Genomic DNA, 14,157 nt, shown 5'->3' on the forward strand with positions numbered 1-14,157 from the left:
TTGCAGTGAGCTGAGATTGGGCCACTGCACTCCAGCCCGGGTGACAGAGCGAGACTCCGTCTCAAAAAAAATAAAAAAATAAAAAAATAAATTTAACCTGAAATCAAGCCACTTTGGGCACATGTTCTCAAGATCTTGTGGGACTGTGTCACAGGGCATGGGCCTCATATTTGGCTCAGAATACACCTCTCTAAATATTTTGCAAACTTGGCTTTTTATTAATAGTTCTAATAGAACCTACTCTGTGGTCTTTGTTACATCCACAAGCATGATATTAATAAACTTTAGTTATTAAATTAAGCACATGTTGGCAATTTCTTATGAAGTTCCACAGAGACCTTCTGTGGGATCAAGTGTAAATGTTTCAAAGTATTTCTGCAGCTATTTCAAAATTTACATTCCACAGATACTGCTATCAGATTCCTCATGTCAGCTAATTATTTGCCTTATGATTTTTGCACTTTTGTAGACGATCACAATTTGTTTTATGATTTTTTTTTTTTTGTAGATGATCATGCCCTATCTTTTCTATGCCTTTATTGTAGAAAATTGTCTGAAACTACTCAGGGCTACATTTGAAAGTCCTTACTGCAGTGGCTGCTGGAATTGCAGTGGGTTTCCTCTGCAGCTAGCAGACACCCAGATTCCTTCAGTGAAGACTTAATTTTGTTTCCTGCTTGGCTTTGGACCTTAGTCTTGTGTCATCCGGAAAGACTCTTGTGTTTCAGGTTCTCCAGGTCATCCCAGAGCCACAAGGACCTGACAGTTGTCAATGTGGTGGGAGGGGTTGCACTGAACGGACACTCTCTGTGCTTCTGGGGGAGCCACACTCCAGGCGGACATCACAGTCCCGACTCGGTGTGTCCTTCCAAGTATCCCTGCCCCTCCTGCAGGTGTGATGCTGATCCGTGCATCTTCCTCCCGTTCCTGGGTAGAGGGTCTTCTCTTTTTTTCCCATGTCTTCTTCCAGCAGCCGCTATGTGTTCCCACTGATGTCTTCAGCTTCCTCTTTTCTGCCCTTCCCAGCAGGATGAGGTTGTTTTTTCTGAGGGAAGAGAGAGGAGGTGGGAGATGAGGCTGTTATTCCTGAGAAAATGGACAGAGCTTTGGGGCTTTTGTTTCTTCTATCCCAGTTTCTATGAGTTCCTCCAGTGCCTGTAACACTGAGGTGTTAGTGGCTTTGCCCCAGCATGTTAACTATTTGGTAAGGTCCTGGTGGCAGGGGAGGTGGGTCTGGACGCATTTCAGCCACAGCTGCTGTTCCGCTTTCCCACACAGAAACATCTTCGGAGGGAGAGGATGGAGATTTTTGTGATGTGTCCTCAATCCTGGCAGAAAAGGTTTCAATAGCAATAGGAATCACTCAGTTGTATGTCCTCTGATAATTTAAACAATAACTTCTTTATTATACTCAACTCTAAACAATCTGAAGAATATGTCTAAGGTAACCCTGCATTCACTTACGTGACATTTGCTGGCCTCTGCCTCAGATAAGGTCATATCCTCTTCCTGTTTGTTCCTGCAGGTCACCGACTTCCACAAGATGTAACGTCCCTTGCTTGTCCTATAACATCAATAATGTTTTAAAGAAAATGTGCTAATTTGCAGCTCAGTAAGCTTAGCTGTTGTAAAAATAATACATTTTTTTTTCTGGGAGGCCTGCATCTCCAGGCTGAGTAGAAGCTTTATTTGTAACACTCAGGAACTGGAAATAACAAAAATGTTAAGGAGCTTTATAAATAGCAGCGGCACACTCATTAACTGGAATTCTGTTCCTCATTACAAGGAACACATTCTTCATACACAACCAAATTACTGACTCTCAAGTAATTATGCTGAGCAAGAAGCCACACAAATGAAATGGAAATTGTAAGGTTTCTCTTTAAGCAAATCTTCAAAAATAGATCTGAAGTAACAAACGTGAGGGATTGACTCAGTATGGTGAGAGAAAAATGACTGGGAGGCAGGAATTGGAGGAACCAGGGAAACTTTTAAGTGTGGTTCATCGTTTTCTTGTTATTTGGGAAGCACAGGTGAGCACATGTGAAATTGCATTTTTTTCCTTCGGAGACATGATCTTGCTTTGTCATCCGAGCTGGATCTCAGTGGTGAGATCATAGCTCTCTGCAGCCTCAGACCCTGGGTCTCCAGCAACCCTCCTCCCGCTGCCGTACACAGCTGGGAATACTGGTGTGTAAGACCATGCTTGGCTTCAGAGCTTATTAAAATGCACACTTTAATTAAGCAATATTTATTACATAGCAATAATGCCTCAATACGAGTATTGCAAATAAGTGGATAATTTTTTCAATAAAGATTGATGGAAAGATAGACGCTAAAATGAGAAAATGCGTGACACCCAAGAAAATAAAACTGTAGGAAATGTGTTTTTCTTTACAATTGTTAGGTAATCACAACAGTGCATACACATCACACCATGTTCTCATTTCAGAGAAGAGGTTTTGCAAACCTCACTAGCTGCGACCTCTGTGTGCTGGGCTTGGTTCAGGGAGCAGTCAGGTCCAGTGGTGAGAAGCACAGGCCCAGATACCCAGGCTCACTCTGACCAAATGTGAGCTCTGGGGACATTGTACAACCCATCTGTGCTTTTGCTAGGAATTTCTCATCTGTAACATGGAAATGACATTGATACCACATAGCATGTTTCCTCTGCATACGTAAAGAGAAAAAGATGATTGGCGCTAACTTAATATACACAGTTTATGTAGATCGATTGTATCTCAATACAACTGTTTTAAAATAGAAATTACAAAATTATAAGTTTCATAGGTTTTAATATTTTATCACAGAACAAACTTTCAATAAGAAACCGGTTTCCAAATGCTACCAATATCACAAATCTCCCCCAGGACACTCCTCATGCTCTGAGCCCCACTCTCTCCTCAGGCCTCTCACCCCAGAGCTTGCTATATAGTGGGAGACATGCAAATAGAGCCCTCTGTCTACAGATGGAAACCAGCCCAGCCCTGACCCTGCAGCTCTGGGAGAGGAGACCCAGACCTGGCATTTTCAGGTGTTTTCATTTGGTGATCAGGACGGAACACAGAGGACGCACCATGGAGTTTGGGCTGAGCTGGGTTTTTCTTGTTGCTATTGTAAAAGGTAATTCATTGAGAACTATTGAAATTGAGTGTGGGTGGATAAGAGATAAACAGTGGAGACGTGGAAGTTTCTGACCAGGGTTTCTTCTTGTTTGCAGGTGTCCAGTGTGAGGTGCAGTTGGTGGAGTCTGGGGGAGGCTTGGTCCAGCTGGGGTGTCCCTGAGACTCTCCTGTGCAGCCTCTGGATTCACCTTCAGTGACTACTACATGGACTGGGTCCGCCAGGCTCCAGGGAAGGGGCTGGAATGGGTCTCACGTATTAGTAGTGGCAGTGGTGGTAGCACATACTACCCAGACTCTGTCAAGGGCCGATTCACCATCTCCAGAGACAATTCCAAGAACACGCTGTATCTGCAAATGAACAACCTGAGAGCTGAGGACACGGCTGTGTATTACTGTGCGAAACACACAGTGAGGGGAAGTCAGTGTGAGCCCAGACACAAACCTCCCTGCAGAAACGTTCAGGGGAAATCAGCGGTAGGGGGCGCTCAGGACCCACCGATCAGAGTCAACCCAGAGGCAGGTGCAATGGAGGCTGATTTCCTGTCAGGATGTGGGACCTCATCTTCTCCTCACGGTTTCTCTAGTGAACCTCTTTACGTTTATAATTCTGTGCTTCCTAATGTCATCTCTACATATTTTTAAAAGTATCATTTTAATATGAGGACCTATTCTCACATGCACCAAATGCAGATTGATGTTTACTGAGATGAAAAGGCCTCAATTACGGCCACCAAGATCAGAGTCCTAAGGAAGCTCAGGGGTGCCTGGTGAGTCGTCTCCAATCAGACCCAGTACAGAAACCTCAGGGAGATTCCTGGACTGGAACAGTGTTTAGGGATTCTGATCGCAGCCAACAGAGAGGCTGGGCCAGGGTCAGTGTCATATAGAAGCTCGCAGGTTTCACGCCTGACCCTTCTCCTGACACTATATCCAATCAGTCTCAGTACTGACCTGGTGCTCCTTCGCTCCCAATCCATGTTCCTTCTTTGGAGTGTTTGTTCTCCCTTTTTTATTTGCTTTTCGTGCTTCCTGAAAAAGAAACAGATGGTATCTGTGGTCTACATTCCAGGGCTCAAGGCATTTTCTTAGAGCTCAGGTGGGGCTCAGGCTGTGGCTCCTGCAGCCACATGGGAGAGGCTGATGGGACTTCCTTCCCTCCCCATCTGCTCAGGACCCTCCACTGTGTTGTGTGTAGACTCATCTGCGAATGCAGTTGGCCGATAATAGTGAAGGGGATAAACTTATTTTATCAAAATGGGATGTGGATGTGGAATTAATCCTGTTCAAGCCATCAGAGTCATCTGCTTCAGAAGTAGTGTTAGAAAGAGCTTGTGAAATTCATCAGAATCAAGATGGAGCCACTTGTGTTAAAACCCTAACGAATGAAGCTGGGGAAGGCCATGAAGGAGGGTTCTAACACACATATTCCTGATAACAAGAACTGTCATAGACTCTGCACCGCCACAACCTTGCACAAAAGCCATTGCAACCTTAAAAGAATTACTTCTCCAAGTATATCTGCCCAGCAACGGCTTGTTCACCCTTACACTGATGTTACCCCTGTTATGGATCCTTCTAGCCCAGGATAATTGTTTCAAAACAGCTGATGTAACCCTCCTCATTTTTCTTTAATTCTTTATCTTCCTTTACCAACCTGAATGCACCCATACATATTTCCATTGCAATACACATCCTAGAATAAATATTATTATATTTTAGAGTCTCTTTCTGTCTGTTTTTCAGGGTTGACAAGCTACAGAAGGACATGACACTTTTCTGTGAGATATAGAGGATGACAGTTTTGGGAGATGTCTGGGAATATAAAATGTCCATAAGATCATCCATCAATAAGTGCAGGCTGGAAGTCCCAGAGAGAGGTGAAGCTGCCGAATTACCATGGAAATTAATTTTATCCAGTTCTGCTCTGATGGAATCTAGCCCACTCATTTTATCATTGACAATCTACCTAACCTAGAGTCAACTGATGACAGTTTTAATAACATCTATTAAGTAAATTCAGATTTTATATATATATATGAGATGGAGTCTCACTCTGTCACCCACGCTGGAGTTCAATTGCATGATCTCAGCTCATTGCAACCTCCACCTCCCAGGTTCAAGCAATTCTCTTGCCTCAGCCCCCAGAGTAGCTGGGACTACAGGCACCTGCCACCACATCTGGCTAATTTTTGTATTTTTAGTGGAGACGGGGTTTCACCATATTGGTCAGGCTTGTCTCAAACTCCTGACCTCAGATGATCCACCCAACTCAGCCTTTCAAAGTGCTGGGATTACAGGTGTCAGCAGCTGCACCAGGATAACACCACATATATTAATTTTGGACTGAATAACCACAAAGTCTACCCTAATCGAGTGTACCATAAAACTTTCCATTACCCAGAGGGAAGAATCTTTGACATGAGATCTACGTTCGTAATTTTTTAAGGTGTAAAACTGACCATTTTAAAATCAGACGATTATGATTTTGCTAATAAGTTGTAGAAGTTGCATGTATATTGTGGATATTAACACTTTTTCAGATGCATGACTTACAATTATATTCCCATTCTGTCGGTTGGAATGTTTTCCATGCTTTGCAGCATCTTTTTGTTGTGATGTAGTTCCACTTGTTCAATTCTGCTTTTGTTGTCTGTGACTTTAATTTGAAATACAGGAAATCATTCTTATTATTTTCTGGGTAGGGGAAATTGTACAATTGCAAGCCATACATTTAACAATCCATCCCATTTAGACTTGATTTTTGTGTTTATTCTAAACTAAAATTCTTAATTCTTTGCATGTGTAGATCCAGTTTTTCCAACATCCTCTTAGAGAGAGAGACTATGATTTATCCATTGTGTATTGTGGGTTTTCATGCTGAAAATCAGTTTGCCATAGATATATCAGTTTATTTCTGAGCTCTTTCTATATATTATTGCCAATACAGTCCTGTTTTTATTTATGTATCAAAATGTGCATATTTTGTCAATTTCAACGTGCTGTTCAGAACCTGTGCATGCCGACAACTGTGTTTCTCAGTGCACTCTTGGACTGGTGAAGCCCTCACAGACCCTCTCCCTCATCTGTGCAATCTCTGTATTCTCCATCACAACCAGTGCTTCCTGCTGGATCTGGATCCATCAGCCGCCAGGGAAGAAACTGGACTGGATCAGGTGCACAGTTCATGAGGGAGTACACAACCTAACCCACTCCTCAAGGGGAGTCCAGGGACCATCTCCAGATCCACATGCAAAAAACCAGTTTTTCCTACAGCTGAGCGACCTGAACAACAAGTACACAGTCATGAATTCTTATTTAAAAAACACAGTGAGGGGAAATCATCGTGAGCCCAGACACAAACCTCCCGGCAGGGGAGCTCAGGAGCAACAGGAGATGCTCATGACACTAGGAGGCACTCAGGACACACATCAAGGCAGGTGCAATTGTAGGGAAAAGGTGCTGGAGATGGGATTTGGCATCACCGTTATATTTCACCACTGGACACCTAGTTTATTCTCATGTATGTGATTCTTTGTATTATTAGAAAGTGACATTTATATAAATATATAACCATATGTAGGTGCATCAAGTCGTCCTCTCCATCTTATGTGGACCTTTTCCCTTAAGACTCTGAGTCCCTGTACTTATTTGAGCACCTCATAAATTACGGTCAGTTATGTACAATCTCTTTCTTTTCTTTCTCCCTTCTTCTCTCCTACTCTCTCAGTCACAATCTTACACACACACAGAATTCTACAACTTCGATTACCTGATGTGCTGAAAACCACAGATTAAAGTGCAGGTTTCCCAGCTTACCAGCTGTTCGTATTGTTGTAAGAATAAGAACGTTGTGTTTCTCAGCTATGTACTTTTCTAAGATAATACCACTTTTTAAAAAAAAAAAAAAAAATAATAGCCAGATAGTGAAAGCAATCCAAATATCAATCAGCAGCTTAATTAATAAACACACTGTGGTAAATTCATTCACCGGAAAAAACACCTATTGTTACAATAAGGTATTGCTGACTATACTCAAAAGTAAGGATAAATTCACAAGTACACATGATGAGTAAAATAAGACAAACACATACAAGTCCATACATACTATTCAACTTTTATAAACTCTATTATATGAAAACCAATCTAATGTTACATAAAGAAAACCAGTAGTTGACTCTGGACATAGTGTGAGAAGGGGAGGTTTGGAAGCAGGAAATATAGGAAAACAAAAGGAAATGTTGAGTACAGTTGAGTTTTTTTCTATGTTGAGAAAGGTAATGGTTATGTCACTATTATTCAAATTGTACACATTATGTGAGGGCCACTATTTGCTATTTTCACCTCATTAAACTATTACAAATTTAAACACCTAGAATATGGTAGAAAATGAGTTAGAGAAGAATGAAATATAGAAGATATTAAAAAAGAAAATCACAGAACAATGGCATAAGAACTTCACTCATCAAACTGAATAAATTTTAAATTTCTCAACACAGAATTAAAGATTTCATTAAATATATAAGAGAAATCAAAGACTCCAGAATATGCACATGAATAAACCCTAAGTCTACCTATATTCTTAGGGAAAAACTAGATTACAACAAAATAATGTCACGATTTCATTACATAACGGGGGTAAACCAACCGTACCAGGCGTGCCAGCTCTCTTCCAGAGCTGGGTCAGGGAACAGGTGTATCCTGTGGTTAGGAGCAGTGGCACCAAGCTCACAGCATCAGTTCTAGTTGACACCATAAAAAGACCAAGAGATCTCAACTAAACTGTAGTGTGGATGTCACATCTGTGGATGCCGCACACTCCCCCACGTGAATATGGAAAGGTTAATTACCTCTGGAGATGTCTGCCGAGAATAGTGGTGGTCTCTCAGGAATGTCCAAAATGGCTTGGTCGAGCAAGTAAGGAGACTAGCTCAGGGTTCCTACAGTGGCTTGGTGGTGGAGGCAGAGTGAGGGTTCTCACTCACAGAAAGGAGTTTGTGGGGTGTGAACCTCCAAATGGCTTCAAATAGGGAATTCCTGTGATTCATCACTAGATTTACCTTGTGTGGGAAAGGAAAGAGATGAGGGAAGAATGAGCATTAAGTTATGAGCAGTCAGACATTAGAACAATAGTCTGATGACTTATTCTATGTAGAAACTATCAAAATCATGAATAAAAAGGATCAGTCCAATATGGATGGACAACAACCAGGTCTACACAAAATGAGGAGACTGATTTTAAGAATAAGGAAATAATGATGAAAAGGAGGAGGAAAATGTGGAGAAAGAGGTGAAAGGCACGGGGCAGGGGATTAGACAAGCGTCGTGTTCCAGTGACTTTTGTGGAGAATTTTCACTAAGATCATCCGCCTATTCTGAATGTCTTAGATGAGATGCCTGTTTCAAAACATCAGAAGCACCAAAGGATTTCTGAGGATTCTCAGTTTAATATCTTCTATTTGAGCAGCCTTACAATAGTGTACGATTCTTGCCTATTACTATTACAATGAGAGATAGGGTCTTACTCTTTCACACAGGTTGGAGAGCAGTTCACTGTTACCTTGAACTTCCGGCCCAAACAATCCTTCTGTCTTAGCCTCTTGAGTATCTAGGACTAGAGGGGTGCATCACCAAGCCCAGCTGATCTTTTTAAAAAGTCCTTTCATAGAAGTGGGATCTCTCTACGTTGCCCAGGCTGGTCTCGAACTCCTAGTCTCATATGATTCCCCTTCTTCTGTTTTGCTTCTCAAAGTAGTGGAATTAAAGGCATGAGCCACCACATCTGGTCTGAACTGATTATTTAGTTGCAAATATCAACCCAAGAATACTCCCTGAATTTTTTTCTGCAGTATTTTGGTTAATAGTGCCTGATAATATTTATTCCAATATGATTCAACAGGAGATTTTTTTCCTGATGTTTCTTCTAATGGACATAATTTCATGGTTGAAGATCACAAAATACTGTTAAAAGATGACATGAAAGGCAACATTAAACTTTTGGTGATCGGAGTATAAAACAAAAATTACTTCCAATATTGTGTAACACATGCCCGCAATAGGACAAAGGTGAGCAATGAGGGTAAAATTTCTAAATGTATGAACCTTCCAGCTCCCGGGTCATAGGGCAGTAACTGATGAGTCCTGAGGGAGGGACCCTGATGCCATAGTGCTAGTGGGACAACTCTTGGCCAAGAGAGTTTCCATATGTTATTAAAGTTTTATAATTTTTTATTTAAAGATGCCATTTTTGAACATATCCAGAATATTGTGAGTGCGGTTGATTCTGTACGATATGAACAATGGCAATGCCTTCCATGTTTTGATAATATTACACACCAGCTTAAGATTGAGTGTTTGATGTAATGATGCACCCGAACACTATCCCAGTTTTCATACCAGTGTTTCATTTTTCTCTTTATTTTCATTTGGTTTCAAATTCATATGTCAAATTCATATGTCAGGTCTCTAACGTGTAGGAATTCATTTAAAAGTGTCTTTTCTTGTCTATTTTGATGGGGCTTCCAGAAGATTTAAAAACTTCCTCTGCCTGCAGCACATTTTAGAATTCTGTGCTACCGTAGAACATTTAATCCTGTATTTAATCCTGGTCTTTGGTTAAATTACAAGCTCTACTAAGAGCAACAACTTCTGCCTTCTGAGCTGATTTACATCAGGTAGGGGAATATATCCTAAATGAAAATTTGTATTAGTGATATAAATTATTATTTCATAACCACTACTTTTATTATTTAAGTGTTACTCATTAAGAAACAAGTGCATTCAAGTGTTTTATTTACTGACAATTTCTCAATTTGTGAAGGGCGTTAGGCTAAAGGGTCCATATTCCTGGGTCCGTATTCCTAGGAAGGCATCGTGACCTGGAGTCTGGGCGTGAACTTCTAAGTGTTTCTGACCCTCCTCCAGATGAGATGCTGGTCTGTGTGTTCTTGCCCCTTCCCCTGGGGTGGTGTCCTCCTGCTTTCCCCAGGTGCTCCCTCCCACAGCTCCAGTGTTCTCCACTGACACCACCACCTTCCAGTTCTGCTGCCCTGCCCTGCAGACTAAGGCTGTCATTCCATAATACAGAGAGAGGAGCTGCTTCTCAATGGACCTTGGGTGGGGACCTCTGTTCCCATCTCAACTCCTGAGGGGCTGAAACAGTGTCCCTAGGATTCTGGTTTCAGTGGTTTTCCTTTCAAGAGTAAATTCTTAGTTCTGTGTGGAAATAAGGGAACTGGGCCTGAATACATTTTAGCAGTGTGGGCTCTTCTTTTCTCCCAGACAGACACTTCGAGAAAGGATTTTTATGACTGTCCCCTTCTCCAGGGAAAGGGTTTCAAGATGATAGGTTAGCTTTTAATACGTGGTTCCTTAAAATTTCACACTACAAAACACTTACCACACTCAATTTCAAGTAATCCAATATATATTTGTACTTTTTTATTGGAGTAGCCTATATTTCATATTCCAGACTCTTCCATACGTAATTTCAAACCCTGGCTTTGTTAATCACTACGAGAACTTACTTATCCCTAAACTTGAGATTTATTGTTGGTTTTGAAACTGTAATTATCCAAAGTATTAAAGAAAATTTGCAAAGTTCCATCTTCCATGTTTATCTGTTATTGTTGATGCAGTTCTAAACATAAGACAAATATATTCATTTTCTATATACATTTCTAGGCTTAGTAGTAGATTTTTTAAGACCCAGAATGATAAAAAAAATTCAAATATTGTTCAGCTGCTTAATAAAAAAAAGTTAGGGTAAATTTGTTTGCTAGAATACTACCAAGCATTTATAATAAGTAAACGTCTGATATACATAACTACAAGGTAAAATATCTAATTATTTACGCTAACTAAAATAAGCCAAACAAGAATATATACTATGATATTTCATTTTTTAAGTTCTGGTGAATTAAATTGAATCTGCAGCAATGTAAAGATCAGTAGTTGCCAGGGAAATGGGTAGAAGAAAGAAAGGGAAAAGGAGGAAGAATATAGAAGAACAAAAGGAAATATTGAGAATTTTCTTGTCCACCTTGATAACGATGATGGTTACATCATGTTTAAAAACTACACACTTTAAATATGTGAAAGTTTATTATCTCTGAACTAAAACTTGTAAAATTCATTACAAGGAACAAATGGAAACTTAGACAAAGAAGGAGTGACAGAATGACAGAAAAAATGTATATTAAATTTCAGAAATACTTAAGAATTTATTTGCCTGAACCCTACTTCTCACCATATTTTTAGGTGAATGCTAGAATGCAGCAAAAACACACATGTTCTCAATACAGGAAATGGGTTCCACAAACCACACTAGGCATGTCCACCTCTATCCCAGAGCTGGTTCAGGGAGTAACTGGGGCCAGTGATGAGGAGCACAGGCCCAGATACCAGGGTTTACCCGTCCCAGATATCAGCTGTTAGACACATACTGAGCATCTCTACATGGAGAAACCACTGGTTCTGATAAAACACAATTTACACAAGTATGTAAAAATAAAATAAGGTGATCATTTCAAAGTGTTTATCACAGCATAATTTTATAATGAGATAGCATATTTTCCAAATACCATCGTCACCAAACTTCTGCAAGGGACAGTCATCTCATCTGGGGACCATCTTCTCCTCAGGCGTCCCACCCCAGTGCTTGCTATGTAGTAGGTGACATGCAAATACCGTCCTCCCTCTGCTGATGAAAACCGGCCCAGCCCTGACTCTGCAGCTCTGGGAGAGGAGCCCCAGCCAGGGATTCCCAGGAGTTTCCACTTGGTGATCAGCACTCAACACAGACCACCAGCCATGGAATTTTGGCTGAGCTTGGTTTTCCTTGTAGCTGTTTTGAAAGGTAATTCATGGAGAACTAGAGATAGTGAGTGTGAGTGGACATGAGTGAGAGAAACAGTGGATTTGTGTGGCAGTTTCTGACCTTGGTGTCTCTGTGTTTGCACATGTCCAGTGTGAGGTGCAGCTGGTGAAGTCTGGGGGAGGTTTGGTACAGCCTGGGGGGTCCCTAAGACTCTCCTGTGCAGTCTCTGGATTCACCTTCAATGACCACTACATGAGCTGGGTCCGCCAGGCTCCAGGAAAGGCGCTGGAATGGGTAAGTTTCATGAGAAACAAAGCTAATGGTGGGAGAACAGAATATGCTGTGTCTGTAAAAGGCAGATTCACTATCTCAAGAGATGATTCCAAAAGCATCGCCAGTCTGCAAATGTGCAGCCTGAAAACCGAGGACACGGCCGTGTATTACTGTGCCAGAGACACAGTGAGGGGAGGTCAGCGTGAGCCCAGACACAAACCTCCCTGCAGGGGCGCGCGGGGCCACCAAGGGGACGTTCGGGACTCACTGAGCACGGGACAGGTCCCAGGAGCCGGTGCAGGGAGAGGTTTCCTTTCTCATTAGCTGGAGAAGTCAGGTTAGTGTTTGCAGGACTCTGGAGAATTCCAGGCTGTGACATTTTATTACTTGTATTTATTATGAATTTATTACGGTTAGTATTTAAATTTTAGTAATTTTTAAAACAAAATATATATACTTAAGTATACACCTTCATGAAATAACCATTTCTAATTTTTTGCACCGATTCTTCCAGAGTTTTATTAACATTTGTTGACATCAGCAGCTACAAAGTTATAGGGACACAAATTTATAACCATAGAAAGATGTAGAGGCCGGACACAGTGGCTCCGGCATGTACTTTCAGCACCTTGGAAGGCCTAGGTGGGCGGATCACATGAGGCCAGGAGTTGGAGACCAGCCTGAGCAACACAGTAAAACTCTGTCTCTACTAAAAATACAAAAATTAGCTGGGCGTGTTGGCACGTGCCTTTAATCCCAGCTGCTTGGTAGGCTGAAGCAGGAAAATCACTTGAACCCGGAATGTATAGATTGCAGTGACCTAAGATGGCGCCACTGCACTCCAGCCTGAGCGACAGAGCAAGATTCCATCTCAAAAAATAAAAATAAGTCAATAAAAACAAAGAAAAACATATAAATGCATAGACTTATGCATAATGTGTAGGAATTAATAATGAACATTACAATAAAATAATTCTAAAAATATGTCCTAAAGAATCAAACTTAATGATGAGCTAAATGTAAAATATTAGAGTATTTCATTATTGATTTTGTTTATTTTTAATTGTTTACATCAATTGATTTATATTTGTTCATTTAACTACTGTTAACGAATGGTCTTTTCAAATGTGGTTGTCACAATAAATAAGAATTTCAGGTGATGAATGATAATTATCTTAATCATTTCTTAATAACTTTAGTTATTCCATATTGTATTCACAAATCATAACATTACTTCTTACCTCGTAAATATAAGGCGCTGCAGGAGTCGGCGGCCAGCGCGGAGCAGAGGAAGAGGCTGTGACATCCACAGAGAGGAGAAGAACACGCAGCTGAAGAGGAGGATGGAGGAGCTGGAGGCCGAGCTCCGAGAAAAAGAGGCAGAGCTGGAAGGTCTCCGAACACAAAGAGAACTCACACCTCAGCTCAGGTCAGAGCGCGACTGTGTCTCTGAGAAGATGGAGGCGGCAGAGAAGATCAAAACCTGGCAGACAAAGCGCGTTCCCTAAAGACGGACGCTGAGGAGAGCAAATCCCGACAGCGCCACCTGGAGGTGGAGGTGAAGGGCTTCCTGGAGGTGCTGGACGGGAAGATCCACGACCTGCATGACTTCCGCCCAGGCCTCCCAAGCTGGGCACTGACAACCAGCGATGGCCCAGGCCCGGGTCCCCGCCTGTGAGTCCCAAACGTGTGTGGGAGACCAGATGGCGCTAGGATGTTCCCTGTGTGCGTTGCTTCTGTAAATGCAGATGCAGTTTGTCGTGTCTCCGAACCAGCTCCGAGAAAAAGAGGCAGAGCTGGAAGATCTCCGAAAACAAAGAGAACTCACACCTCAGCTCAGGTCAGAGCGCGACTGTGTGTGTCTGAGAAGATGTCGATTGCACAACTCTGTAAATATACTAAAAACATTGGATTGTATGCTTTATATAGATGAATTTTATTGTG

The 14,157-nt window shown here is 41.5% G+C and overlaps 1 protein-coding gene across 1 annotated transcript; it reads left to right on the forward strand.

Annotated features, from left to right (window-relative positions):
- Window positions 1-3,003: 3,003 nt before the first annotated feature.
- On the forward strand, window positions 3,004-13,721 carry LOC105525220. The gene is given in 7 exon segments (XM_011960760.1): window positions 3,004-3,123; window positions 3,221-3,268; window positions 3,271-3,645; window positions 6,133-6,452; window positions 12,091-12,234; window positions 12,444-12,550; window positions 13,469-13,721. Coding segments are annotated over 7 exon segments (1,293 nt in total). The 5' UTR covers window positions 3,004-3,077.
- Window positions 13,722-14,157: the final 436 nt, after the last annotated feature.

This window comes from Colobus angolensis, unplaced genomic scaffold (genome assembly GCF_000951035.1).
Source record: "Colobus angolensis palliatus isolate OR3802 unplaced genomic scaffold, Cang.pa_1.0 Scaffold520, whole genome shotgun sequence".
NCBI classification, from domain to species: domain Eukaryota; kingdom Metazoa; phylum Chordata; class Mammalia; order Primates; family Cercopithecidae; genus Colobus; species Colobus angolensis.